We start from the raw sequence: 27,990 nt of genomic DNA on the forward strand, positions 1-27,990 counted from the left end.
ACTAAATTATTGCTTCTAACAAAAACTTTTTTCCTTTAAATCTTGTTTCCTTTCTCCAGTCGTCAAAGTATGCCTGGATCCATGTGATACAATGAAGAAAACCTCGTATTTCATCAAGTATTGGAAAGTTTTCATCTTGCTGGGTGATTTTTTTAAAGCTTTTCCCTGGAGAGGCAAAGCATGTAAGTACACAGCCGGAGAGAGCTGGTAGGTTGGTTAGTTCCTAGAAGTCATCTGATTGGTTGGCTGAGGAGCTCACAGCTTAGCGTAGTCTTTCAGGATGACCTCCAGCTTCTGACTCAGCATGATGTTCCCTCGAACCTTCAGCTTGCCAGAGAAGAACGCCTAGAAAAAAAGACATGGTGGAGTAATTTCTTTTTTCAAGAAAGCACTAGGTCTCCTCTGATTTCTAGCTGCCTGGTTTGGCTGTTTTCAAGTGCATCAGGGAGTGAAATGGAGCCAAGACACCTGCAGCTAACAAGCCAGGGCAAAAGGGAATACAGAGGCTTGCAAAAGTATTCATACCCCTTGAACTTTTCCACATTTTGTCATGTTACAACCACAAATGAAAATGTATTTCATTGGAATTTTATGTGATAGACCAACACAGAGCAGCGCATAATTGTGAAGTGGAAGGAAAATGATACATGGTTTTCAATTTTTTTTTTTTGTGGCGTGCAAAAGTACTCAACCCCCTTTACTCTGATACCCCTTAATAAAATCCAGTGCAACCAATTGCCTTCAGAAGTCACCTAATTAGTAAATAGAGTCCACCAGTGTGTGTAATCTAATCTCAGTATAAATACAGCTTTTCTGTGAAGGCCTCAGAGGTTTGTTAGAGTAAACATTAGTGAACAAACAGCATCATGTAGCCCAAGGAACACACCAGACAGGTCAGGGATAACGTTGTGGAGAAATTTAAAGCACGGTTAGGTTATAAAAAAGATATCCCAAGCTTTGAACATCTCACGGAGCACTGTTCAATCCATCATCCAAAAATGGAAAGAGTATGTCACAACTGCAAACCTACCAAGACGTGGCCGTCCACCTAAACTGACAGGCCGGTCAAGGAGAGCATTGATCAGAGAAGCAGCCAAGAGGCCCGTGGTAACTCTGGAGGAGCTGCAGAGATCCAGAGCTCAGGTGGGAGAATCTGTCCACAGGACAACTATTAATCGTGCACTCAACAAATTGGGCCTTTATGGAAGAGTGGTAAGAAGAAAGCCATTGTTGAAACAAAGCCATAAGAAGTCCCGTTTACGGTTTGCCACAAGCCATGTGGGGGACACAGCAAACATGTGGAGGAAGGTGCTCTGGTCAGATGAGACCAAAATTGAAGTTTTGGGCCTAAATGCAAAACGCTATGTTGGCGGAAAACTAACACTGCACATCACCCTGAACACACCAACCCCACCGTGAAACATGGTGGTGGCAGCATCATGCTCACCAGGGACAGGGAAGCTGGTCAGAGTTGATGGGAAGATGGATAGAGCCAAATACAGGGCAATCTTAGAAGAAAACCTGTTAGAGTCTGCAAAAGGCTTGAGACTGGGGCGGAGGTTCACCTTCCAGCAGGACGACCCTAAACATACAGCCAGAGCTACAACGGAATGGTTTAGATCAAAGCATATTCATGTGTTAGAATGGCCCAGTCAAAGTCCAGACCTAAATCCAATTGAGAATCTCTGGCAAGACTTGGAAATTGCTGTACAGACGCTTTCCATCTAATCTGACTGAGCTTGAGCTATTCTGCAAAGAAGAATGGGCAAAGATTTCAGTCTCTAGATGTGCAAAGCTGGTAGAGACATACCCCAAAAGACTTGCAGCTGTAATTGCAGCAAAAGGTGGTTCTACAAAGTATTGACTCAGGGGGGCTGAATACTTTTCACACCACACTTTTCAGTTTTTTTTTTTATTTGTAAAGAAAATTGAAAACCATGTATCATTTTCCTTCCACTTCACAATTACGCGCCACTTTGTGTTGGTCTAGCACATACAATCCCAATAAAATACATTTACGTTTGTGGTTCTAACGTGACAAAATGTGGAAAAGTTCAAGGGGTATGAATACTTTTGCAAGCCTCTGTATGTGACCATTGATGCTCTGGCAGCAGAACATTGACAATAATATTAATTTTCATAAGGTTCAGAGCTGAGAGGTGCAGCAGAAAAGTCTTGTTATTGGCTGAGCTCGACTGATGTGGACGAATGATGTATGCCACTTCCCTCGGCTAGAATCAGTCGGTGGACAGCGGTTAGGACGACCCTGGGTGACAGTTTGCTGCGTCCTTTTTTAACTCTACCAACTTATCTTTCACCAGCTGCTCCTTTCATCGTAGGCGAGGCTGGAAGAACACCCTGCCTGAGGGAGCTTCAGCACCGCAGCCTGTTGACGCTCTTTGTAAAGAGAGCGCACACACACACACTAGCCTCAGATCAATATCAAGCGCCCCAGGAAGCATATAAATTCTGTACAGATGAGATGCTACAGACATAACAAGTAGCGTCGATTGATTACCCATGCTGAGTGCTTTCTGAACTTGGTTTGATGGATCATTTTATTTCCTTCTTTTCTGACATGAGATAGAAGAGAAGTCATTACAGATTGAAGGGCTCTTCAAAGGCACTTTTGCTTTAATTAAACTGTACAAAATGGGATTTTAACATCGGAAAAAGACGGGATTTAAAATATGAGGCTACATTTTCGCCCCAAAAGAAATAGCATTGTAGCATCTGTTCTGCTAAACTTTAATTAAATGCTCCCTTTGTGAGCATCAATGTAAAGCAGGCGGTACTGTCAGACTGTATAAATCGGGCTTTCACATGAAGGGAAAAAAACAAGGCCATTCACAGAATGTAAATAACCCTTTTGTTAAATTTGATTACTTCTGGCTGAATAGGTCTGACTACTCATTTGTTTACCTTCTGAGGGTTGAGTTTCCCCTGCACCACCTCCATGAAGTCTTCATCTGACACGGTGAAGGTCACATCCGCCTTCCCACTGTAAGGGCCTCTGTGCAAGGACCCGTTGCCGTTCTTCAAATCAATGGCTGGGATAAATCAGAAATACTTGACAATCTTTCGCTGGGCTGGTTGGCTTTGCTTTCATAACTCAATCGTGTGAGTTATTCTGTCTTTTACGCGGATGTTGTCCAAGTCTGTATTGTTTATTTGATAGCTTGTTAGCAAAATGTCAGTCTGGGTTATATTAACTTTACAGCTCACACAGATATGTTTAGACAGACAGACAAATCACATAGAAAGCTAAATCCAGTTTAGCAAATCTGGACCAGAATTTAACACATATACATACATATATATATATATATATATATGATGCTTCAAAGGCATTTGATAGAATTAATCATTAACGATTGTTTGTAAAATTGTTAAATAGAGGTGCCCCTAATTTTTAGTGAGAATTTTAGAGTTTTGGTATGCCCACCAAACGTTTCAGGTTAAATGGGATAATGTTGTATCTGCTCCATTCTGTGTTAGTAACGGAGTGCGGCAAGGAGGGATTTTGTCTCCTATTTTATTTAATGTTTATATGGATGAATTATCAAATCAGCTAAGTAGGTTAAAAACTGGCTGTCTTGTGGGCAACACTATTGTTAATCATCTTATGTATGCAGACGATCTGGTCCTGCTCTGTCCATATAGTGCTGGGCTGCAGCAGATGCTGAAGGTGTACTCTCAGTATGGCCTTGATTATGACATAAAGTATAATGCTAAGAAAAGTCATATAATGATAGTTAGAAGTGACGAGGACAGGAAATCAACTTTTCCGACTTTTTATTTGTCAGATAGTCCTCTTGCTGTGTGTGAGGAAATTAAATATTTAGGTCATGTCATATCTGATGACTGGACGGATGATAAAGACCTATACCGACAGCGCTGTAAAATTTACTCTCAAGCTAACATGCTTATAAGGAGGTTCTCTATGTGCTCTGACTCTGTGAAGTGCTCTCTGTTTAGAACCTACATCACACCGCTATATACTGCTCAATTGTGGTCTAACTATAAGAAAAAGAGTATGCAGAGGCTCAAGGTAGCATACAATGATGCAATGAGGCTGTTGCTCCGTGTCCCTACGTGGCATAGTGCCAGTCATTTGTTTGTGTCCACTAGAGTGCCAACCTGTGAGGCACTCTTAAGACAACTGATGTTTAATTTTATGTGTCGCTTGGGCAAGTCAGAGAACCACATAATTGAAGCTCTAGTCAGCCCTCTGAAAAGCTGCTATAGATACACTTCTAGGTTAAGACGACATTGGTGCAGTAGCCTATATATCCTATAGGCTCATATGCAATTTTTATGTATTATTGTGTATCCTATAGGCTAATATGCAATTTTTTATGTATTTTTGTATCTCCTTTTTATACTATGTATACTGTATTATGTGTTATATGGACCTGTGTCTGCAATAAAGCTTTATTATTATATTCTGTATAACATGCATAGTACCAGCACTTTTAATGTCTTTAATTGTCTTTATAATTTTACTGTGTGGATGTTTTTTATGCTGCCTTAATGCAAAAATAATTCCCTTTTGTTAGACAAGAATGATCTAAAAGAATTTTTTTTCCCACAATGCACAATGAACTAGTGGTGTGTTTAATGCGTTTGTATAGCAGTCAGTATACTTACTCCACTGTGCAGCGGGGTTCTTGCCGGCTTTGGTGATCTCCCAGCCGAACACAGCATTCACCTTCTTCACCAACTCTGAGCCCGTGTCTTTAATACGACGGCCGATCTCTGCAAATACCAGCTCACTCTGAAGGCCCCCTCCCTGCACAAAGGTAGAAAGAAAAGAAACATATTTGGAGATCTATGTTCATGTCACAGATCTGACAAAAGTACAAATTAACTTTGGATCATTTATCAGAACTACAAGAAAAGGAGATACAATGAAGGCATTTTATGAAAAGGAAAAGAAAGAATGTTGTTTGAATTGAACATTTTCAGACTGATATACTTGAGTGAGATTTTCTGGAGAAGCCTCTGATGTGCCATGTAAATCCACATAGGCCCCAGTTAGCACAACAGCATCAGTCTCCTTCACCTGGACACAAGAGCAGAGCGTGGATCAGAACGACGCATGCAAAACATTCACAAAAGAACAGCACTGAAATGATGAGGTCAGACTCGTTGATCCACAAATCTGTTATGAGGATTATAATCCACACAAAATACTGACTTTGCACTGGATGTGAATTCTGTTGCCTTCCTTCCACATCTCAGTCTGAAGTGACTGACCCGGCATCACCGGCTTTGCAAAGCGAACCTAAGAAAGAGAGACAGAATTAAGAGATGGCGGTGGAGTCGATGGATCTGTTTATAAAATGATTTTATACCATTTAACCAGACTTGATAAATGCTAAATTATTTATCAAGCATTTAAAGCTTTAGTGCGTAACTTTTTGATATTAATGAATGTTCGTTACATTCAAGCCATTGCCAAATGAGTTGCTACAAAGCTAATTAAGACTATCAGCTCCACACAACTCTCTCTGTATTTCTCAGTATGGCTATGTTCACAAGATTGTGGCGTCTGGCGACTTTTGCGCGCAGAAACTCGAGTGAAGATAATTACCTCTTCTGAAGAGTCCATCATGTTTTTTTAATCCTTTTTTGAATTCCTCATGGGGGTGACAGAAACTACGCACTATAGCTTTAAGCTTAATAGTTTCAGTTGAAAAAGAAATTCCCCAAATGAATCAACAAATTATCTCGAACGTGCCCCTGAAGAACAAACCCGTTATACTGATTCTTGCATGAGGCCCAATGACCCATACGATATATGACCAGGTTTAAAGGTAATGCTTACCTTGATGGCCTTGAATCTGGAGGGGTCGTTGTCAGCATAATGCTTGAGCACATGTCTCGCCGCAAAGCCAAATGAGCACAAGCCATGCAGGATGGGAGCCTTGAAGCCTGGTCAAAGAGCATTTATAAGTATAGCATGTTTAAGTATAAATGAGATCAAAACACATCACTTGACCTAAAATCCCAGGGAAAGATTTAGTCTTGACCTAAATAAATTAAAAAGGCATTTATGATGGAAAACGACACCCATTGGGCGCTCGGGTAGCTCAGTTGGTAGAGCGCGCGCCCATGTATAGAGGTTTACTCTTTGACGCAGCGGCCGCGGCTTCGACTCCGACCTGCGGCCCTTTGCTGCATGTCGGTCCCCCCTCTCTCTCCCCTTTCATGTCTTCAGCTGTCCTGTCAAAATAAAGGCCTAAAATGCCCAAAAAAATAATCTTAAAAGGACAAAAAGAAGAAAAGAAAACGACAAGCCACAATGGAGCTACAGACTCTCACCTGCCATGGCAGCAAAGCTGGGGTCTATATGAAGAGGATTCCAGTCTCCACTCAACCTGTACAAGGCCGCCTGTAACCGTAGGGGAAACGGATATTGTTTAGGTCTATATCTAATTCATAAACCCCTGAACTTTTCATACACAGATGTGGGATGAAATTAAATTATCATGAAGGCAACATAAGAGATACCTAAAATAAGAATGTCTTTGAAGTGATACAGTTGCAGTCATATTAAATTGCTCAAGGGATTTCGTTCCTTTTTTTATTTTGTGCTGCATCATACAGTCGGTTCTTTTTTTTTTTTTTTTTTCTTTTTTCTTTCCCCCCAACACTTCTTCACATTTTGTCTAAAACGTTATTAAAGGTTATTTCAGAGGCACAAAACAATATGTCCTATTTTCACCCACATATCATCAATGCAGCTGATTTATTCTGCAGCTAAACCCACACAGACACACTCACTTGGTCTCTTGTGGTGGAATCAATCACCACCGCATCTGGTGCCCGTTTAGGTGGAGGCAGGGGAGCCTGAAGGGAAAAAAAACAAATCAAATATGAGACAGCAATAACTCCCGATGTCTTATTTTGTAACTCAAACATGGAATACGTACTTTGGCTTTCTCCGAAGTTCTTTTCCCTCCAAACCCTCCGGCTCCGACCACAAACACTGAAAACTGGCTGTAGCAGATCAGCTCGTCGCCGTTGTAGGTGTTAACTGTAAAGCAGCACGAATGTGGCATTCAAACTGTATTCAAGGTGAAAGAAGTATTCTTTATTTATATAAAAGTAGCAATATCACACTAAAATAATAGTACATCACAAGTTAAAGTCCTGCATACAAACTTCTACATAAGTACAAGGGTATTATTAGGAGAAAAAACACCTAACGCTTCAGAAGTAAAAGTACTCATGCAGCACACTATATAATGTCTCTGAAATGTAGTTGAGTAGAAGTATTGAGTAGTCAAATTTGACCCGTTTTCTAAGTTTTTCTATATCAGAAATATGGGTTTCTTTCAAGCAAATTGCCCAAAAATAACATGAATGCATGGCTGTATGTTGTATGGAAGCCATACAACGCATCCTGCAAGCATCCTGACTAAACTTTGACACATACCTGTCTGTGATCCGCTCAACATCCTCTGATCTTAACTATTAGTCAAAATAATTCATAATTTCTGCTTTTTTTAAACTAAAAAATTAGTTACACTATAATGTCATATAAATTAGGTTTATTGACCATGAATTAAAAAAAAAAGTGTCAAAAAAAGTGACAAAACGTTTTTAAAAAAAGAGTCAAACGCATTGAAAAAAAACGCCAAAAATGTTGTCAAAAAACATTTTAAATTTTGACCCGGAAGGACAACAAGTTCATGGTCGACGGGAAGACAACACAAGAGTTAACATGATTCAGTACTTGTAATTATAACTGTACTGTGCTAGCATCAGTGCAGAGACAGAGAAACTACTACAGTTCATGTTACAGTTTTAAATACAGGAGAATCTCCTTTACTTTACTATTTGTTATTAATGAGCTTTAAGCCAAAGTCTCGTCATGTTTCAGAATGCTAAACTCACCATTGTGCAGTGCAAGTTGACTACGGAGGGGCAAAAGTAACTAAATCAGTTAGTTAGTATCCCTTGCCTGGCAATCACTTTGAATGGCACTCAACACAATTCCACATATCATGATATTACATATAACAATAAACACAGTGAGGAGAACGCCTGCTTCAGCCACATTTCCTGATTACATTTATAGTAAAATTAGAGCAGGGAAGCTGACTGTGAAGGGACAATTAGCAGCTGTCAGAAGGAATCAAATCCAGACTCCTGTCAACGTACTGGCTGCTTAATTTCATTAGGTCAATTCAAAATACAGCCAGGCACAAAGACAAACAAAGCTGCTCCTGCAGGACATTACTGTGATGTGTTGTCTCACCCAGAAATAACTCGAGGAGGATAACAGGAGCTGACTGGTTTAGTGTGTATAACGAAATTACATCCCTATGTGAATCCTAAGGCAACCTGTGGTCCCATGTTATTTGTTTTAAGGCGGATTAATTATAGATCATATAGAGTGGTTCTAATATCATCCATCTCTATGGAATTGTCAAACAGAAACATATGAGCCGAGTCCATTATTTCAATCCCTGCAGACACAGACTAGAAATTAACTTTCATTAATTCTGAGAGGCAACTTTCAGGAAAAGACACATTAAAGTGATGAAAACAAATGAATGTGGAATGTGAATACACTATATGATAAAAGTTGTGCACCCTTGAGGGAAAAGAAACTCACCGTCCAAGAGGATGACGGCTCCAGATCCTTTGTCCAACACGTCTGCTATGGTGCACTCAGAGGTAAGTGTACCTGAAAAGGTATTTTACACATTTACATTCTACTTTAGTATCGTTCTAAAGTCATTTAATTGTTCTTTAGTCCTGTAAGTACTTAATATTACTAAACTAGCTCTGTACTTCATGATATGACTATGCACATGCATTCTCTTTATGTTCGAGTCCCAGAGTTAATGGACTGTTTGAAAAGTCCATCTAACATTATTTAACAACACTTGGTGCCGTTTTGAAGGTAATGACTCATCTCCTTGATTGATTTGTTCTAGAGCTGAAACAATTAGTCAATTCAATACATTGACTATTTTGATAATAGCTTAAGTCAATTTTCAACCAAAAATGCCAAACATTTGGTGCTTACAGCTTCTCTATTGTGAGGTTTTGCCATTTCTCTTTATCTTACATTATAGTTAACTGAACATTTTTCGGTCAAATAAAAAAACAGTTACTTCAAGACATCACCTTATGATGTGGGATAATAAGACATTATTTAATGCCTTAAAGACCAAACAACTATGTTTTTGCATTATCAATGAATCTTCAGATTCATTATTTCAATCAAATGTTAGCTGCAGTCCTTATCAGTATAACACAATAAAAAATATAAAGGTGCCATTTTGTGTGAAAATATAAAACAATGGGAGGTAATATACTAGTTTTAAATGTGGTTCAATTTGTACAAATCAAACAAGGAGGTATGTCATTTCTGGCTACCATCTTTGTTTGAAATTAGAAAACAGTCACAATTTGCAGACAATGTACAGTATAGATGGTTACATCTGCAAAAAAAGCAGTAATGTGTTGTTAAACGACCTTCTGGTTTGATTAATCTTCAGGGATTTATCTTTTAGAAAACAAAAGCTTAGCTCTGTAACTTCACTGTAATGATAATTCATGAGAGTCACAAACTGGTGCCATGCTGTTACATACAGTGTAGTCTTTTTCTTAGTTTGGAATCGGAAATGGCTTTGCAAAGACCTAGAGAATCATCTATTACACTCAGGCTGCTCCCAGTTATACGAATTGTTACGTACAGTAACATGAATCCAGGTAGAGGCTCTAAAATGGCATTTATTGCACTTATTATAATACAAAAATCTATCTTGCTAATAGACAATACATTGAATGTATGTTTAATAGCAAAGAAGGAAATACCTGAGGTTGGTAAAGGTTTGTAAAGCTCCAGATACTGCTCTCCATGCAATACCTGACACACAACATTAGAAGAGCTGTGATATATAAATCATACCTAAAAGCCTCATTAGCATGAGTAATCTGTGCAAGACTGTGTGAAATATACCATATGGATACAAATATGCATATGAGCACACAACGTCAAACACATTCTCTCACACAAATACAGACATGGATGTCGTCTGACCTGTGTAAAATCTATGTTGAGTCCAGGGATTGAGCTCAGCCCACCATCCATCATGGCTGCCTGGGAGGTAATGACCCCAAAGGTGGGGAGACAGCTGAAGTCTTCATGGCCTTCATACAGGAACCTATATACAAATGTTAAGAGTTACTGAAAGTTATCATTTCTTTCAGTTCAATTTCACACAGGTTGGCTTTTTCGGATTCCATAGGGCAGTTACAGTCATTAGCATAAACATACACAGATACACACCTCAGATGGTCTGGGTCCTTGGTGGACATGCCGACCCCCAATGCATAGAGAATACACTGGGTGTGGGTGAAGGTGAACGTGCTCGGTGGTAGTTTTTGTCCCACTGCCTCAGTCTGAGAGGAGAGAGGAGAGTTGACTTTGTCAGCTTTTTGACATAACAAGATATTTAGGGCAGAAAATAAAAAGGTATCCTGTAATTTAGACCGAGGAAAATGATTATGCAATTTGCAGGGTTTGCAGAAAAGTAATAGAGTTCACACCATGGTAGATTAGCTCCCCCAGCTCAATCCCTGAATACAAATGCTTTAATAAACACTGCACATACAGTCAGAGCAAATTAATCAATCTTACCATACCATAGAGGTGGAACATTAATTCATGTTTATAGGGCACCTTTTTAAACAGTTATAGAGTGCTCTAGGGATGGCAATGCCAGTCGGTCTGTCAGTTGGTCCACCACTTTGGTCCAGACTAAAATATCTCAAAAACTATTAAGATGGATTGTCATGAAATGTTGTTTCATTCATTATCATCAGGACAGAAGGATGATGCTTGCTGAATTTGGCGATCCCCTGACTATTACTCTAGCGCCACCAGTAGGTTAAGGTTTTCACTTATATATCTCAATATCTGCTGAATGGATTTGCACAAAACTTTGTGCATACATTCATGGTTCCCAGATGATGAATTCCAATGACTTTGTTTATCCCTTGAAATGCTAAACTAAGTTGTCTGCATGCAAACTTTAGCATTTAGCTCAAAGCACAGCAGTGCCTAAATAGCATGTATTTAAACTTGTTAGGAGACAACAAAAACCGCAAAAGCAATTAAAAAAACAACACTGAGCAATAGGAGGAATAGCTTTAAAACAATTCAGCATTTTTAAGTGTGTAAACTGTGTATGTAAACTGAATATATTGTGAGGTTCATAGAAAAGAATAAGATAGAATAGACAGATATAAGGAAAGCAAATAAAAGCAAAAATCTAAAAAGCAGCAAAAAGAGTTGGCCTGACTGCCTGATTTAATCTGGGATCACCAGCAGTAGTTAGTATGAGCACCTGTGGGATTTCATAGTTAAGAGGAATCAGCAGTTCAAAAAGGTTCCCCTGGGCTGGACCCGGCAGAGCTTTGTAAGTGATCAGCACAATTTTAAAACAGATCCTGAACTTGATTGGTGGCCAGGGCAGGGAGGCCAGGGCAGGGAGGCCAGAAATGGAGCAATGTTCAATTTGTGCTTGCACTTCTGTTAACGAGCAGCCTGAAGATGAGCAGAACAGAGCGTCGCTGTAATCAAGTGTTAATGACATAAAGTCACAAATGCCTTTTAAAGCTCAGGAAGGTGGAGCCTTTAGTTGTATTGTAAATGTTTTAAACCCCTTATTAAGTCCAGCCTGAGATCCTCTGGCAGAGCCTTCTGATACTTCAAGATTAAAACTGATGAAATTTCCACAACGGCTCCTTTGGGATCTGGAGAAACATACCAAACACATACCAAACTCATTACTAAATAAATTCCATCTTTTTAATTCTTAACACTCATTTCTACAATCAATTTAATAAGGATGTTCATTTGTCTTTGATGTCTTCCTTATTTCTTTTGGTCTTTTTTTATATTATTTTTTTTATCATAAGATGTGTTGAAGCATTATAACAGTTTATTTGCAGGGTCATAGCCAGGAGATTAAAAATACTAAACAGTAATGTGTTGATTTTTTATATTTTATTTACAGGTATTCAGTTAGCCTTCAATTATATTTTCTGCGAGTTTCCTCTGGTAATAAACAACTCCTCATAAATTTAGCACAGCTAATTAAACTGCAACTAAAAGTAACTATCTTAGAACATTGTCTCTGTTTTCCCTACATAAGCACAGGGTTACATAGTTCCTTCCAGGTAACTGGACTACGCAACTGGTCTATGCAATGTCAGAATGGTGAAAACTGTCGATCACAATTTCCTAAAGCTAAAGGTCACATCTTCCCATTGCTTGTTATGTCCAACCAATAGCCCAAACCCAAAAGGTATTCATTTTTATCACATAAAACAGAGAAAAGCGGCACATCTTCACACTTCAGAAAATGGAACTAAGGCATTTTAGGTATTTATTGCTTAAAATATGACATAAATAATTGATCAATTATCAAAATAGTCGTTGATTAATTTTATGTTGATTGACTAATTAATTAATTGACTAATCGTTTCAGCTCTACTTTGTATTTGTGTTACCGGAAGATGTCTTGTTTTTTTTTTTTTTATTTGACGTACAGCAAAGTCTAGTAATCTTATGTAAGGTGGGCAAATATACATTATTTACATGACTACTAATCAAGTAATATAAAAACTGCCAAATTTAAACCTATACTGCGTAAATTAATTACGTATGTAAGATTTACATGTTGTGATTTGTATAGTCACAGCATGTACAAATATCCGCAAATAATCCGCCCAAGTAGGTTAGAAAATGGCTGTGTCTCATGTGACCTTGTTATTTGTACACGCTGTGACTATACAAATCACAACATGTATATAGGAACATGTTGGCGTTATTTTGTCACTTATTCGGAGCAGTAGGCTAGTTGGAACTGATTACCTTCAGGATCCGTGCTAGGCTAAGCTACCGGTGGAGCCGTCGGAAAGAGTTACAACACGCATGGAGATGAGAAGGGTATATATGGACTTATCTAACTCTGGGGGTTACGGTGAATAACCTAAAGTCCCAATAAGTCGGCGTGATTCCTTTAAGGCACTTCCGCATTTGCAGCACTTGGCCGAACCAGATGCGTTGTCCATTAATATTAACAGTCTTTGCTTTTTACTGACAGTTTGACAAAGTTGAAATAGACAGGAAAGATGGGGAGAGAGAAGTTCCCCAGCTGGAAGCAAACCATTGACATTATTGTTATATGGTGTGCATCATAACCACTAGGCCACTAGGACCCCACTGTGCATAATTTTGATACCAGTCCAGTAACATTTTTACACCATTGTTGCCTGATGCTGATAAGCTAACCGATACATGTTGCACCAGCAGCCTCCATACTGCACCAATCGAAGTATTTATCCTGAATAAACTTTCATTCATTAAACTGTGCTGATTCTGATGATTAATCAACAGTGACTTTTATAATGTGGTGACAACATGCTTCAGAATAACAGATGTTGACATAGTCTCATGATTTCATGCTACAACCAGCTTAATCTTAAGCATTTTTCTGTGGATAATTATTTCATGTGATACAATTATACATGTGGCTCAATGTTTTATTCAAGCAACTCAGCCATGTGTGAGCTGTAACCAGTTCATATTCTGTGATTCAATGATAGGGAAGACAGTGACATGAAGGAGCACCCATCCAGGGAGCTGTCACTGCAATATTGTCCCCCCGATGTCTTTTGTACATCGCCTTTTAAAAGCTAATCTGAGTTGACACTTGTCTGCTGTAAATATGAAATGGTGGTGCACTAGACATCAAAGTACTTATGTATGTTGTAGGAGCTTAGCAGAGAAGGTTAATATCATCCCTGACTAAGTACAGTGTGGTGGTATTAAAAAAATCATGACTTGCCATGTTTGAAACGGTCTGAGATTATACAGCTCCGCGCTTTCATAAATCATCATCAACCAACCGTTATTCTCGTAGGAGGAATGATAGAGGGTAAGCAAATGAAGTGGAAAGAAAAATGGGTGAAAAGAACTTCAGAGACCAGAAAATACTGAAGGAATAAAGGCGAATGGCAAAAGGAGCAGGAGGACAGGTGAAGGGGATAAGTAAGATGCACTAAGTGAGACAGAAAAACAGTGTAGTATAAAAGGGGCAGGTGTAGGCAAATTATACTCAGGTCAAAATGTTGTTTACTGTAAATAGGAATTCCTTTCTTTGCGCATCCCAGTCTGACACTCGAGTCGATACTCATTCTGTTAAACTAAAGACGTTAACCCATAGAATGAAATCTAATAACTCTTTCGCAATTATACCGGCCAAAGTATGGAAACATGATGGAAAACCAGTACAGACGATATGACGATATTTTTTCAGTACTTCCCGGCAGTACATAACAATTCCTAATGATAGAATTAATCACATTAATGTAACCTGGACCCATATAATGAACTGAATGGATAATAAGTAGAATGAATGGACGGTTTAACTACATAAAAATGATTCATTAAATTATTTTGTAAGACCTGCAGATACCCTTTCAAAGAAATAAAAGCAGTGGCTCTACTTACAGGATTGATCCCTGAAGCAGAGGCTGCAGCAGCTGCTGGATTGGCACTGACTTCTTCCTCCGACTCTACTCGAGACAGCACATCCACAACGGACTGCAGAGACTCTACACAAAGGTGAGAGGCGACAGATGAGTAGAAGTACACCAGAACGAGACACCGAAACACAGGAAGATGGAGTGATAAATAAAATAATCTGTCCTTAGTGCCACATTACAGCTTAGGGATGTGAATCTCTGATATAGATACTTGTATATTATTGCAAATAGCTTTTACCTCTGTAAACAAGCCTGTTGACAATCCACCCATCAGCTGACTTTACCTCAGCAACCATTCTTCATATCCAGGCTAACATTATCCCGTTAATTCTCATCTATCTAACTTCGTTCCTCAACAACTGTTGGAGGATTTATTTGATAAGTTACAGGGCACTCTCATTTTAAAATATAGGCAGTATGGATAGAGAGTTGAAATCATGATTAGCTCTGATAATTGACATACTGTACATCCCTTTGTCTACTGCAGCTGCATATTAGTTTATCTAGAGCTAAAGAAACTCAAACATTTTATTTTAACTAAATTTGGATAGGCTACCAATTTGTATTTTATTTATACTTTAGTATGTTACAACTCTTTATTGTCAAGATTAAACTGCAATCACACAAAGAGACATTGATGATTTATCAATAACGTTGATACTTTCAAGTAAAATCATGATTATATCAACATTTCTATTTTGTGGCGTTTAGAGTCCCTCATATCTGACAATTTTTCATGTATGCAGTTTATCTTTACAGGTTATCACACAGATAACTATCATTAAACCTGCACTTTTGCAAGAATGAGCTTAAGGGTTGTGTTTTTTTGCTTCAACAGCTCCAGAATCTTTTAAATATCAAGTTAAATTTATCGAAGTAAAGTTAAATAGACTTCCAGGGAGATGTTAACACACGACAGGATTTTCAATCTAACGCATACAGGGACAGCTTTAAAATGTATGGATGTATGATCCACGCGCGTTAAGAATAAACATGACAAGTTTTCTATTCTAACGTTAGTTGTTTACATACTTAAGACTTTGAGTCCACACTGTGTGTTCTCAGTTTGCCTAAGAATAGAATATAAACATATCCACCCAGGTAACACAAGCTATTATAACCTATTCAGAATCAGTCAACACAAAAAAGGAAGACAGCTGAGACAACCGAGGAACAGAAACAGAGTGAGACTGGGAAGACCACAGCCACTAATTACCGTCACTCAGTGGCAGGCAGTTACAGAACAGAGGCAGCAACAAGTCTCTTTAATAAGCTACAAATGAGGAGGCACTACAAAGTCATGCTAATGAAGCCAGCTAGTGCCCTGTGGGACTGCCACCCTCGTTCAGTTAATGTTAACACCGCCACCCTTTCTTCCAATGTTCCTCTCAGAGAATGGAGATGGATGGAGGAGGCGGAGAGAAATAATAATCAACATTTGCCACCCTCTTGTTTGCATGAGACCTTTCAGGAACAACACTAGGCTTGTTCATACTCAACAATGTGTTCACCTTCACTTCTTTCCTCCGCCTCATTTGCTTGATCTCTAACACCATCTTGTCCTCGCTCTATGTTGCCAAACTCTCAGTAAATACAGATGAGATGATAGTAAAAAGGGCTCACTTGGCTGAAAACTGAGTTCATGTTTTCTATTAATAATAATAATAATAATAATAATAATAATAATAATAATAATAATAATAATCTTTACTTTTCAATGTATTTATAATATTAATCTTTATTTATAGAGCACCTTTCAAGTCATAAAATCACCAGGTTTTAGAAGAAAACAGATAAACAAGAATTTGGTGTATAAAACTAATTGAGTAAAAGTAAATTACATGAAAACATTTTTTTTTAAAGGAAATAAAAGACAGTTCCAGGAAATTAAAACTCAAGTAAAATCAGGAAAGGCTCTCCAATTAAAGTAGGGGTGGGAATCTCTTTGCACCTTACGATTCGATTCAGAGGACAACGATTCGATTCTAAACCGATTATCGATGCAACATTTTAAAAATATACATATAAATCTGAGTTTTTTACTCAGTTTGCTAATCACTTCCTAGACAAAGCAGCTAGACAAAGCTTAGATTTTGACATATACAGTTTTTGTCACACATTAAGTTTTAATGAAATGTTTTGTCTACTGAGGTTTTTATTTTGTAGTCATTCCATGCTTAAGCCTTAAACATGCTCGTGAAAGTCACCTTCTCTCACAGTAATCTTCCAGGTCAGAGGCTCAGTCATGTTTAAAGGTGGGTAATTGGCTTCTTAGAACATGAAACATGAGGTGGTCAGATGTAATGTGATAAAGTAGATGAACAGCCAATATGTGTTTTATATGTGTGCCTAATTATTTTATGTATGTCTTAGTAGATCATGTGTACAGTGCCTGACAAAAGTCTTGTCGCTTATCTAAGTTGTAGGAACAACAAATAATAACTTGACTTGTAGTTGATCAATTGGAATCAGAAATGGCTTATATGAAAGTCAAAGGCTTCTGGATTATGCTTATTATACCAAAATAAAGTTTTGTATCATTCATTGAGTTTTATCATTGAATTAGGACAGAAAGGTCAGATTTGGCTTGGACAAAAGTCTTGTCGTGTCTTTATATGATTCAACCAATCACAGATTAGAGTTTCACCTGTGACAAATACTGTAATTAACACATTCCTGGGTGTGTATAAAAAGAACTCCAGCACACCAGACCTTCATGTGAAGTGCAACCTGACCTCTCACAACATGCCAAAGATTCAACCACAGACCAAAGTGCTGATCATCAAGAGCCTGAAGACCAAGTCTGCTGCTGAGGTGGCAGACATCTTCAATGTATCCAAACGTCAAGTGGAAAGGATAAGAAAAAGATTTGAAGAAACTGGTGAAGTTCATGACAAGTCCAGGTCAGGCAGACCCCATAAGACAACTGTTCGAGAGGACCGTTTGTTGCTTCGACAGTCCAGGGCCAGCCCTTTTTCTGGGCTGGCCACCAGAAACCCCTGTATCTATAACAACAGTTTGTCGAATTCTCTCACGCAGTGGTCTCCATGGCCGAATTAGTGCTCACAAACCAGCATTAAACAGAAGACAACTAAAAAAGTGTGTTGCATTTGCAAAGGCCCACAGCTTAGTGAAAGGATGGACAGTGGAAAAGTGGCAGAAGGTTGATTTTTCTGATGAATCATCCATTGAACTGCATCCCAATTGCTGCAAATACTGCAGAAGACCTGTTGGAACCCGCATGGACCCAAGATTCACCCAGAAAACAGTCAAGTTTGGTGGAGGAAAAATCATGGTTTGGGGTTACATGCAGTATGGGGGTGTGCGAGAGATCTGCAGAGTGGATGGCAACATCAACAGCCTGAAGTATCAACAAATTATTGCTGCCCATTACATTCCCACAACCACAAGAGAGGGCAACTTCTTCAGCAGGATGGCGCTCCTTGTCATACTTCAGCCTCCACATCAAAGTTCCTGAAAGCGAAGAAGGTCAAGGTGCTCCAGGATTGGCCAGCCCAGTCACCAGACATGAACATTATTGAGCATGTCTGGGGTAAGATAAAGGAGGAGGCTTGGAAGATGAAAGATGAAACCAAAGAATCTTGATGAACTCTGGGAGTCCTGCAAGACTGCTTTCTTTGCTATTCCAGATGACTTCATCAATACGTTATTTGAGTCATTGCCGAGACGTATGGATGTAGTCCTCCAAGCTCATTTTCTTTTTCCCAAGGCACCATGACTTTACGTATGCTCTGATTTTATTGTAGCATGTTTGTGTATTCACAATAAAGTATAATTTCTACCGTACATTACGGTATTTTTGTATGCGACAAGACTTTTGTCCAAGCCAAATCTGACCTTTCTGTCCTAATTCAATGATAAAACTCAATGAATGATACAAAACTTTATTTTGGTATAAGAAGCATAATCCAGAAGCCTTTGCCTTTCATATAAGCCATTTCTGATTCCAATTGATCAACTACAAGTCAAGTTATTATTTGTTGTTCCTACAACTTAGATAAGCGACAAGACTTTTGTCAGGCACTGTATATATACAACATTTTAAAAATGTTAAAAATGCCTAAACTCTAAGTTGTTGTCCATTATCCCATCCTCTTTCAGTCACTCTGTTTTCTGATTTGTATTTGTCTGGAGACATTAACTTTTAAATAAAAATCAACACATTTAAAAATTAAAAAGAAATTGATTATTAACTTATCAGAATCGAGCATCGAATCGTTCTAGAGAGAATCATGATGCATCCAAGAATCAATTATTTTTCCCACCCCTAAATAAAAGTATGTTTTAAGAAGGGACTTCAGTGACTAAGCCGACCTGATTTAACGCAGAGTTAACCCACACAAGGCCAAAGAGCAAACTGTACAATGAGCATGCTTACTTCATTGGTAAGTATCTGATGGCTTTGATTAGATTCAGTGTAGCTATGCAGCGATCAGCAATCTGAATCATTCTGACTAAACACAGAATGAGTCAAAACAAGTGTGAAAGCAGACCAGCAGGGTGATGAGGGAGGGAACGATCCAACTCAGATTTGGACTTGAATAAAAAGCCGTGTGAAAAAGGCCTTAGTACCGACTCAATGACAGTTCATAACCAAAACAAAAGGAATTACAGGCGTTCTTAAATGGTGTGGTTTACATTCTCATATAGAACACTAGACCACATGGAAATCTTGGCATCTACCGTATGGCTCTTATGTAAGTGTGTGTGAATGCACATGCAAGTGTAAGGGTGCATATACAGTATGGACACATTGTACGCACATGCACCAATACATGTGTTTTTGTAGGTTCATTGCTGACCTTGTATGCTAGTAGGCTTGGTGGCATCCGTGAAATCACAGATTTTGTCCCACTGGTCCCGGACAGCCTCAGGAGTCATGGGTTGGTTCTTCTGTCTCACAATGCAGCCCTGGGAACGCTCCCAGCGCACTGCACACATGGACACACACAAATAAAGAGGTCGCTGCTTAGTGAAAATCACACACAGTGGTGGTGAACCAAGGGCTAATGAATATCATAGATGCATACAGACATTTCCTCAGGAAAAATACACACAGTACTCACATTTACCAATCCAGCCTGCACCGACCTGAAAGGAGACGAAACATGAGCAGATGAGCAAACACAGATATACAATATATTGTCTATTTGTGAAGATTAAATATGTCAATAGTACATTACTGTTCTCCATGGCAAAAGACAAAAAAATAGATACAAAGCTACAGACAGTACAGTGGGAGTGATATCATACTCATCTTATTGAAGAGAAGTGTGTGTTTTTTTTGTATACCTCAAACAGTGCTCCACTTTCTTGGCATTGTTCATGACAAAGCCAGAGGACCATGGGAGCAACATACTCAGGCTTCAGAGATGCCACAAGGTCTGAATAAAACAAAACATACAAATACAATAAAGCAGAGCTTCCTTTTATTGCACATCTGTTATAAATTGTCCTAAACAGCAGGGGTGCTTCTGCTTCAGTGTCTCAGTTTGGTAGTTAGTGTATTGTTAAAATACCAGAAGTATAAGGGAATTACTAGAATTGTTGGGTCTTTGTATATTACACAGTGTGGTCTAGACCTACTCTATCTGTAAAGTGTCTTGAGATAACTGTTGTTATGATTTGATACTATAAATACAATTGAATTGAATTGTATATGGACTGAGTTATTAAGCATCAAGCATTTGTCCTGGACACACAGCACAACACATGCACTGATACTGGAGCAGGAAACCGAACTTCAGGTCCAGGTGGAAATCTGTTTAAAGTGATGTCTAAAAGGGACTGGGTAATTTATTAAGTTATGAAACAGAGTCCTAAACATGTCACAAACAAGTCAAGCAAATATAGGCTTTAAATTCCCTGTATGAACCATTAAAGATTTAATACCAGACACCATATATGTGCTGAAAATATCTGCACCCTTCAATCAACAAAACATGGTGGTAAAAAAAACAGGCAGTTCTGTTTTACTGCCCTCTGCAATGTTTAGCAAGATTAGTTTTTTTTTTTTTTTTTTTTTTTTTTTTTAGAAAAGCCTGAGTCAGTGAAAGCCAACATATGGACCAAGTCATTTACTAAGGTGAGACCATCCTGCGACAGTTGGCACAACGCAGTGTGACAGATGCTACTGTAGACCAGCACAGCAGGGCAGCAAAGCCATTTCCTAATTTGTCACTTAATACCCCTGTCAACAGAGCTGCAGTCACAGAGCATGCACAACATGCTTGTGATGTGTAGACATTTACAGACACTGGGTTTGATGGGTTAGAAAAACATTCCCCATCTTTTATGGGTTCATGAGCAGAGTGCTAAAAATCATTTTCTTTCAAGCATTTTTTTTTAAGTCTCTAACTAGTTGTCATTTTGAAGGTTGTTATTTTAGTTTTTGTTTGACATGATGTTCATATCAACAAAAAGTATCCCATGTTACAAGCTATTCAGAGCTATATTTCATTGTGTTCACTGTGGGTATCCAATGCTGCATTACCTTCTGTCATATATAGGTCTTTTTTTTTTAAATATAAATGTTTCATTAGCATACTTACGTCTACTTTGTATGTAGTATTTGGAAGCACAGCTAACACCTCCAGTAAAATAAGAAGGCCAGAGCTGCCTGTTTAAATCCAGGGCTGACGCATTAAAACTTTTAAAGCACTTACAGGGTGCATGATTTCATCATGGCTGTTGGAAAAACCACGGTGAAAAACCATAGTTCTTGAATATTAGATGACAAATTTGCATGTCAAACGGGAGTGCTGTTGCCTCAAATTTTGTAAATCAACATTACATGGGCATTACATTATGCAGCTGCTCTAAAAAAGAAAAGAAAAAGCTGTGGTTAAAAGCCATTTGTCTATTTTGGCCTGTCCAAAAAAAAGGGTTGCATATGTGAGTGTGAAACTATCAGAACACTACAGTATGCATTATACAGACCAATTGCATGCAATCGTATATGTTGTCTAATTTCTCTGCTTACCTGGAGGCATGACAGTCTCTGTGAGGCGTGACCCAGCAACAGGAGCAATAGTGTTGCAGTGGATGTTGTACTTGCGTCCCTCGATGGCCAAAGTGTTTGCCAGCCCCAGCATGCCCAGCTTGGCAGCGCTGTAGTTGGCCTGGCCGAAGTTGCCATAGATGCCTGCGGCTGAAGCCGTCATGATGATTCTATCCACAGACAACCCGAGGAAACAAGTAATGGGAGACAAAGATGTCTCGCACACATAATCTCACAAAGTGGTACACATTTTTTATGCATCATAAACACACAGGAGTATGCATATGTAGGCATCTAGTCATGTAATGCTAGCCCATTCACACACATGTAACGCCAAACTGCTTTATTGCAGATACAGAACTGCACACAGTTAATTTACTTGAAGATATTACTTGAACAACTGTGAGTGCAGGCTACATGCAGAAATAAATAAAAAATAAAATGTACAACAGACAGTCTTGCACATACAATTTTGCTAGTAATCTCATTCTAGAGAGTTCACTTCAGTCAAGCAAAATTAATAAGGCTAAGCACCAACGCCACAATAACTGTAGGAGACATCTGAAACACGCCGTCTCACTGGTCACAAGAAAGCAGTGATATATATCACAGCACACTCGTACACTGTGTACTACAATGGAATAACCAGAGGATTGGCAAACGTAGAATATTTCTCAAATAATAACTCTTATGTGCTAAAGTCCATGAGTCAATTACTGGGGGAAACTTTCAGACTATCAAGTGTTATTACAAAAACACATATGATAAAATGTTGCTATGTAGAAGATCTATCAACATATCTTTTATGCATTGGGCACCTGATACAAAGTATAATTATGTCTGTGTGTGCTGCTCCATGCTTATTCATAACATGGCTTCTATTGTGTCTGAGAGTCTTGCCATAAACCTTTCTACTTTCCATTCCTTTCTGTTGTGGTATTACCTTTAAATACACAATTACCGTTTGCTTAGGTTCACTGCACACAAAGATTGAATTCCAAACCCATAGGACATTAGAAAACAATACACATAATTCTGAAATTATCATGAATATTTGAGAATATAAACTTGATATAAAACCAACTGCATTATTTGCAACTGTTTTCTACTCTACTCAATAACACACACTTGTCAAGGGCATCTGTTACCTGGAGTAACATTGAAACAAAGCTGGTTGTGTGACCTTCTTCTGCAAATTATTATTCAAAACATGCAAACCTCAATAGGCCTTTTACAGAGCACACATTTTTACATGTCATAGCAGGAAAAACAAAGGTTTTCAGTTCAGATCCAGAAAGTTAATGTCCATTGTTAATGTTATTAGTTGCACCTGTGTTTGGCAGGTCAAAGTGTCTTCCATAAGCAACTGATTTACCTTAAAAACATGATCAATACATATCTGCATACATCCTCACTGCTTCAAGTCAGTATTAATTATCCACTGAATGCTTCACTGTATTCAAAAGGCTTCTCCAGAGGTGAAGAATCTAGGCTGAGTGTCAAAACACCTTCTACTCTACATCTTCAGACTGGTGGATATTGGAATTTTTATGCTGTACTACTTAGAATAAGATGAGCCTGCACAGAGATCTTTGCGGTTTGTTGTGGAGTCATCGATTTAAATAGTACTCAAATTGTTCAGAGATTAACCTGCAGTGCTGCATAACTAAATTAAGTAATTTCCTTCATTCTTTGGTGATTTACATATTCAAATCAAATTTGCTGTCTTGGGTTTTTATTAGTATGCAGATTTTTTCATTGCACACCATGAAACCAATGGAGCTAGATACATTAAGGGGTATCAAGTGACTAGAGTCAAAATTACTACCAATAATAATAATATTAATGTGCATTAATGTGATGGCAGACATGCCTCATATTACTCATTGCCTGTATATCCTCAAGGGCCCGCTTAAAGTGGGGCACGTAAAAAACATTTTGAGTATCTTTGGTACTTTAGCTGACGTCTGAATCAGGTCTTACCAAACAGTAGATTGTGCCATGCTGACATCCTCTTACAGTCCAGCAGTGGACTGTCTGCTGAGGATACTGTAACTTTGTTGGATCTAAAATAAAAAGCCCACCCACGTAATAGGAGCACAGCCTTTATCCACCTCAATAGCTGTTAGTAGCGGGGCTCCTTACCTGCCAAACTTTTGGTTTTTCATGTGGTTCCAAGCAGCTCGAGTCACCAAGAAAGAGCCCCTCAAGTGAACTCTTTGAATCAGGTCTGAAATGGAGAGTAAGAGGAATGACGCACTAAACATTAATACACAACACTCATTACACACTTCTGTTATTTCACATTAAAACATTGTGGATCAGATCCAGATACAGCCAATTTCTAAACTCCCACACAGATAATCTGTTTTTATTAACATACTGTACATAGACAACAAACTCAAGTTAAAGCAAATGCATTCTTCTACCTATAGCATAGTAGCACGGATCGATTATGAGTCGGCCAAACAAAAGGAAATAATGTGATGATATGGGATTACACCATATCAGTATGAGTTAATGAGAGTAAAGTGGATGTAAAGATCCAAAATAATGTAATTACCCCAGTCCAAATCACTTGTCCTCGCAAATGATCGGTCACGAAGGATCCTTGAAAAAGAATAGCAGGAATGGGTTTAAGTCTTTTCGGTCTTTGTGACAAAACATAAGGTTCTCTTTAACATGATTATAGTGGCCCACATTAATATTGTAACTACAATCAAATAGTCAATCTAAAAACAAGTTATGGGATTAGACATGAAATTACTTACCCGGCATTGTTTACAACAACATCTGGACGAAAAGGTAATTCACCAGATTTAGGTTAAAATAGCAGAAACAACATTACAAATAATCATTTAATTGAGATAAAATTATGATGTAATACTAGCATCAAGTATCAACTCTGATGCCATACAAAGACAATACTCACCTATTCTTCCAAATGCATCCAGTGCTGATTGGATCAACTTGTCTCCATCTTCTACAGAATCTGTACGTGCACAACAGAAAACGTCATGAAAAATGTTTGACGTGTTTGATGACATGTTTGATTAGACAAGTGATGAATCTTAAATTATTTTGCATCTCTGGAGACTGTATCTCTGTGTTGTTTTTGTTTGTTTGGCTTAAGTTATAGATTTTATTGTAGGCTACATTGTTACTGGTTGCATTTAGGTTTATAGATAGAAATGATGTACAATAATATAACTGACAAGAGAGAGGCTTATAAGAAAGTTTTATTATGTACTAGAGAAAGTTGTCTTCAACACTGGCTAACATCTTAATCAGTGAGTAGGGTTTTCCCTGCCTATGTAACTCAAAGGTGGGACACCTTTGTCTTATTTACCGCAGCCCTGGTTAAAAGTCTGACAAAAATGCTTTTTTTTCCGCCACAACTATTTTGACTTTTATCAGCAACTGCTTTGATGCGCTAGTACCAAGCGTGCACGCGTTACGCGTGGCACTGGTGTGGAGGCATTGAGGGAATACCACATTAAGCAAGCGATGAACTGTGAATTGTGAAAGGCAAACAAATGTGTGTTTGTCACAGGGAAGAGATTAGCACCCGCCACAAGCCAAATGTGGGTGATAAGGAGTCGGGCTTCGGTTTGTTTTTTCCTCGTCTCGGTGATCGGCACATCTGGGTGATGCTATTAAATGTGCGTTAGCATGTTCAATGTGTTTCACTTCACATCCCCTATGTGAATGGAAACAGCCATAGCTGGCTCATGAACATGCCTGATGGGATGTCGAGTGTTCTTGGCAAAAAAACACAATCCCTCACATCATGTTAATTTTGTAGAGCTTGGGCGCCTGGGTGGCACACCTGGTGGAGTGGGCGCCCATGTGCAGGGGCTCGGTCCTCGACGCAGCGGCTCAGGGTTCGGGTCCGACCTGCGGCCATTTGCTGCATGTCTTCCCCGTCTAGCTCTCTCCCCTTTCCTGTCTACAGCTGTCCTGTCTATTAAAAAGGCTAAAATGCCCAAAAAATTATCTTTATAAAAACTCTGTGTACGCCATGCATGCCACGCAAAATGTCCAGCCTTTGCACCTTTGTCTAAAAAAATCTAGGGAAAACCCTGAATGAGCTAAGCAGACTGGCATAAATCAATGTTGTTTTTGAGTCTACCATTACAAAGGCTAATACTACAAGGTAAGCAAGAGACAAAAAACAGATTGAGATAATGATGTGTGAGAGAAGAGAAAAGAAGATTTAAGACAAGTCCAAACTTCTCACCATAGTTTGCCACGGCCTTGCCTCCCTTCGCTCTTATCTCCTCCACCACGTTATCAGCAGCTGCAGAACTCTTTCCACCCCCTTTAGTGTCAGCCCCAAGGTCATTCACTTTATTGCAACAAGCAGAAAAAGATTATCAATAATGGGGTGAGTTCTGCAATTCTCCAGGAGTGATTAGGTTAGGAGAAAAGTGTAGCTAAGCTGATTCCTTGTCAGTGTTCTAGGGCAAATTCAGTCCAGGCAGCAGGGAAAGCTATTATTTTGGGGAGGGCAAATGTTTATGCCAACATATGCCACTGTGTAGTCTAAAAAGTAACATAACTACTGTGACAGTCATGCAATGCACATTTTTTTTATTACATGACTCATTTTGAGGTATAATTTATCTCCTAAATCACTTAAATCTAACGAGTCACAAATTCAACGTTTTCTCTCTTGATAATGTTTTTAACTCAGGGTATCTCTGCTGATACCTACCAATTTCATACCAGTGCTCTTTTCCCCCACCTTTCTTTTTAATCTGTATAACTCACAGTGTGAAATTCGCTGGATTGTTTTTAAAGTCAATGAACATGAGACCAGGGATTGCTGTGACACTAAAAACTAAGTCTGCCGCCCACTGTGACTGAATGAATGCAACTGGCAACAGAAACACTGTATTGTCATAATGACATTGTATTTACTTTGAGTCGCTTTAATTTATTTACATGTGGATCGGTCGTGTCAAGGCTGATACCCACTTAGGATCACTATCTGTGTTAATATAAGTCTGGTGTATCGGGGCAGCGCACCCCAACTGAAATCAAAACCAGGACGCCTCTACACATACAGTAATCTCTGGCATTGAGCCATGCAGGTGCAAGAATCTGCAGATTTTTACTCATGCTTTCATGTCACATATAGTAAGATCACTGCTGCTGCTTTTCTGTATACGGTATGAAGTCAGTAGCAAGTGCTATAGCAGCTTATGGTTAAAGAAATTAATGAGATTGCTAAAATAAAAGGATATTTGATTAATGACACATGAAAGTGATGTCCAGTCCCTAAAAACTCAAGGAAAACATCTTGCTGGACCAAATTCCAACAAGCACATGGACAAGATGGCAAAAAAAGAAAACATTATCACTTTTAGCAGGCAAATACATAGGATCAATGCGTGGTTCCACAGTATATTACCCACAATACCTGTTCTAAAAAGAGGTATAAGAGGCTTTAAATGAGGATCCTTTATTTACCTACAACTGAGGCTCCTCTTTCAGCAAAAGCTAGTGCATATTCTCTGCCAAGGCCTGTGGAAAGAAAGACAGAGTAAAATGCCAAAGCATACTTTTACAGAATAAAAATACCCCCATCAACAATCACTGCTGGCTGTTGTTACTGCATGTGCCCTTTCACACACTTGCACTGGCATTGCGTTGCATGTACTTTGCTCCCTGTGTTCCTCACAAAAAGATTAAATAAGTAGCCTATGTTGCTATTCAAATAAATGCAGTACAAGCTGTAAATGAGTACAAATGCATGTGTTAAAGGTAGGGACACTGGTCTAAAATTGTTTCTTTACCTTTTTCGCCAATGTTAGCAGTTAGCAAGATGTCGATTTTAACTGCTGGGCAGCTAATACAACAGAAATAAAGACGCATGCACAAGCTGTCTTTATAATCTGGCTCACATACTTAATACTAAATCTCCGCAAATGGCAGGTTTGCGTTCGTGGCTAACGTTACAAAACCTATTAGAGCACAGTTACAGTTAACAGCAATGGCAGTCTAGTTAACGTTCAGTTATGTTTGAACGGCGATTTAGTTACCTCCTCCAGCGCCGGTGACAAGCACGACTCTTCCCTCGAATGACAAAGACATCCCTGCGAATTAATTAATCTCTCTTTCTGAACATTCACAGCACAGTGGATACAAGAGGGACACAATTGTCAGAGACAGCAGGATGAGGGTGAACTTCGACAACTTCCACTTCCGCAATTACGAGGGGGCAGTCTCACAAGTGACCAATCAGAAACCAGGATTCTATTATCTTGTTTTCACCACTGTTGATTTTACACATGCAGCAGCATACTTTGATATTATAGTTTAGTACTTAAGAAATCAGTTTATTTATGTTAACTGGGAAAAATCCCATTAACTATTTTATG

General features: G+C 38.8%; 1 protein-coding gene and 1 long non-coding RNA gene across 3 annotated transcripts; one reads left to right on the top strand and one right to left on the bottom strand.

Annotated features, from left to right (window-relative positions):
• Positions 1 to 34: 34 nt before the first annotated feature.
• Positions 35 to 27,834, bottom strand: hsd17b4 (hydroxysteroid (17-beta) dehydrogenase 4). Of its 2 annotated transcripts, none has more exons than XM_031305378.2 (25): positions 27,652 to 27,834; positions 27,080 to 27,133; positions 25,845 to 25,952; positions 24,537 to 24,596; positions 24,376 to 24,397; positions 24,168 to 24,214; positions 23,750 to 23,834; positions 21,587 to 21,774; positions 19,897 to 19,988; positions 19,671 to 19,695; positions 19,407 to 19,535; positions 14,549 to 14,652; positions 10,316 to 10,428; positions 10,067 to 10,190; positions 9,841 to 9,892; positions 8,630 to 8,701; positions 6,939 to 7,042; positions 6,790 to 6,855; positions 6,328 to 6,397; positions 5,831 to 5,937; positions 5,201 to 5,287; positions 4,979 to 5,065; positions 4,651 to 4,792; positions 2,923 to 3,050; positions 35 to 345 (listed from the first exon to the last, which is right to left on the bottom strand). In XM_031305378.2, exons 1-25 carry the CDS (start codon positions 27,701 to 27,703, stop codon positions 256 to 258), a joined length of 2,208 nt encoding a protein of 735 aa, XP_031161238.1. In that variant the 5' UTR covers positions 27,704 to 27,834; the 3' UTR covers positions 35 to 255. The 2 variants fall into 2 exon arrangements, with proteins under 2 accessions (XP_031161238.1, XP_035847451.1); XM_035991558.1 differs by lacking the exon at positions 27,652 to 27,834 and adding an exon at positions 27,406 to 27,430.
• On the top strand, positions 1,903 to 26,027 carry LOC116054061. Its single transcript, XR_004105989.2, has 4 exons — positions 1,903 to 2,089; positions 9,455 to 9,457; positions 11,536 to 11,548; positions 26,016 to 26,027. It is a non-coding gene; the product is annotated as an uncharacterized LOC116054061 (long non-coding RNA).
• Positions 27,835 to 27,990: the final 156 nt, after the last annotated feature.

This window comes from Sander lucioperca, chromosome 2 (genome assembly GCF_008315115.2).
Source record: "Sander lucioperca isolate FBNREF2018 chromosome 2, SLUC_FBN_1.2, whole genome shotgun sequence".
NCBI classification, from domain to species: Eukaryota; Metazoa; Chordata; class Actinopteri; order Perciformes; family Percidae; genus Sander; species Sander lucioperca.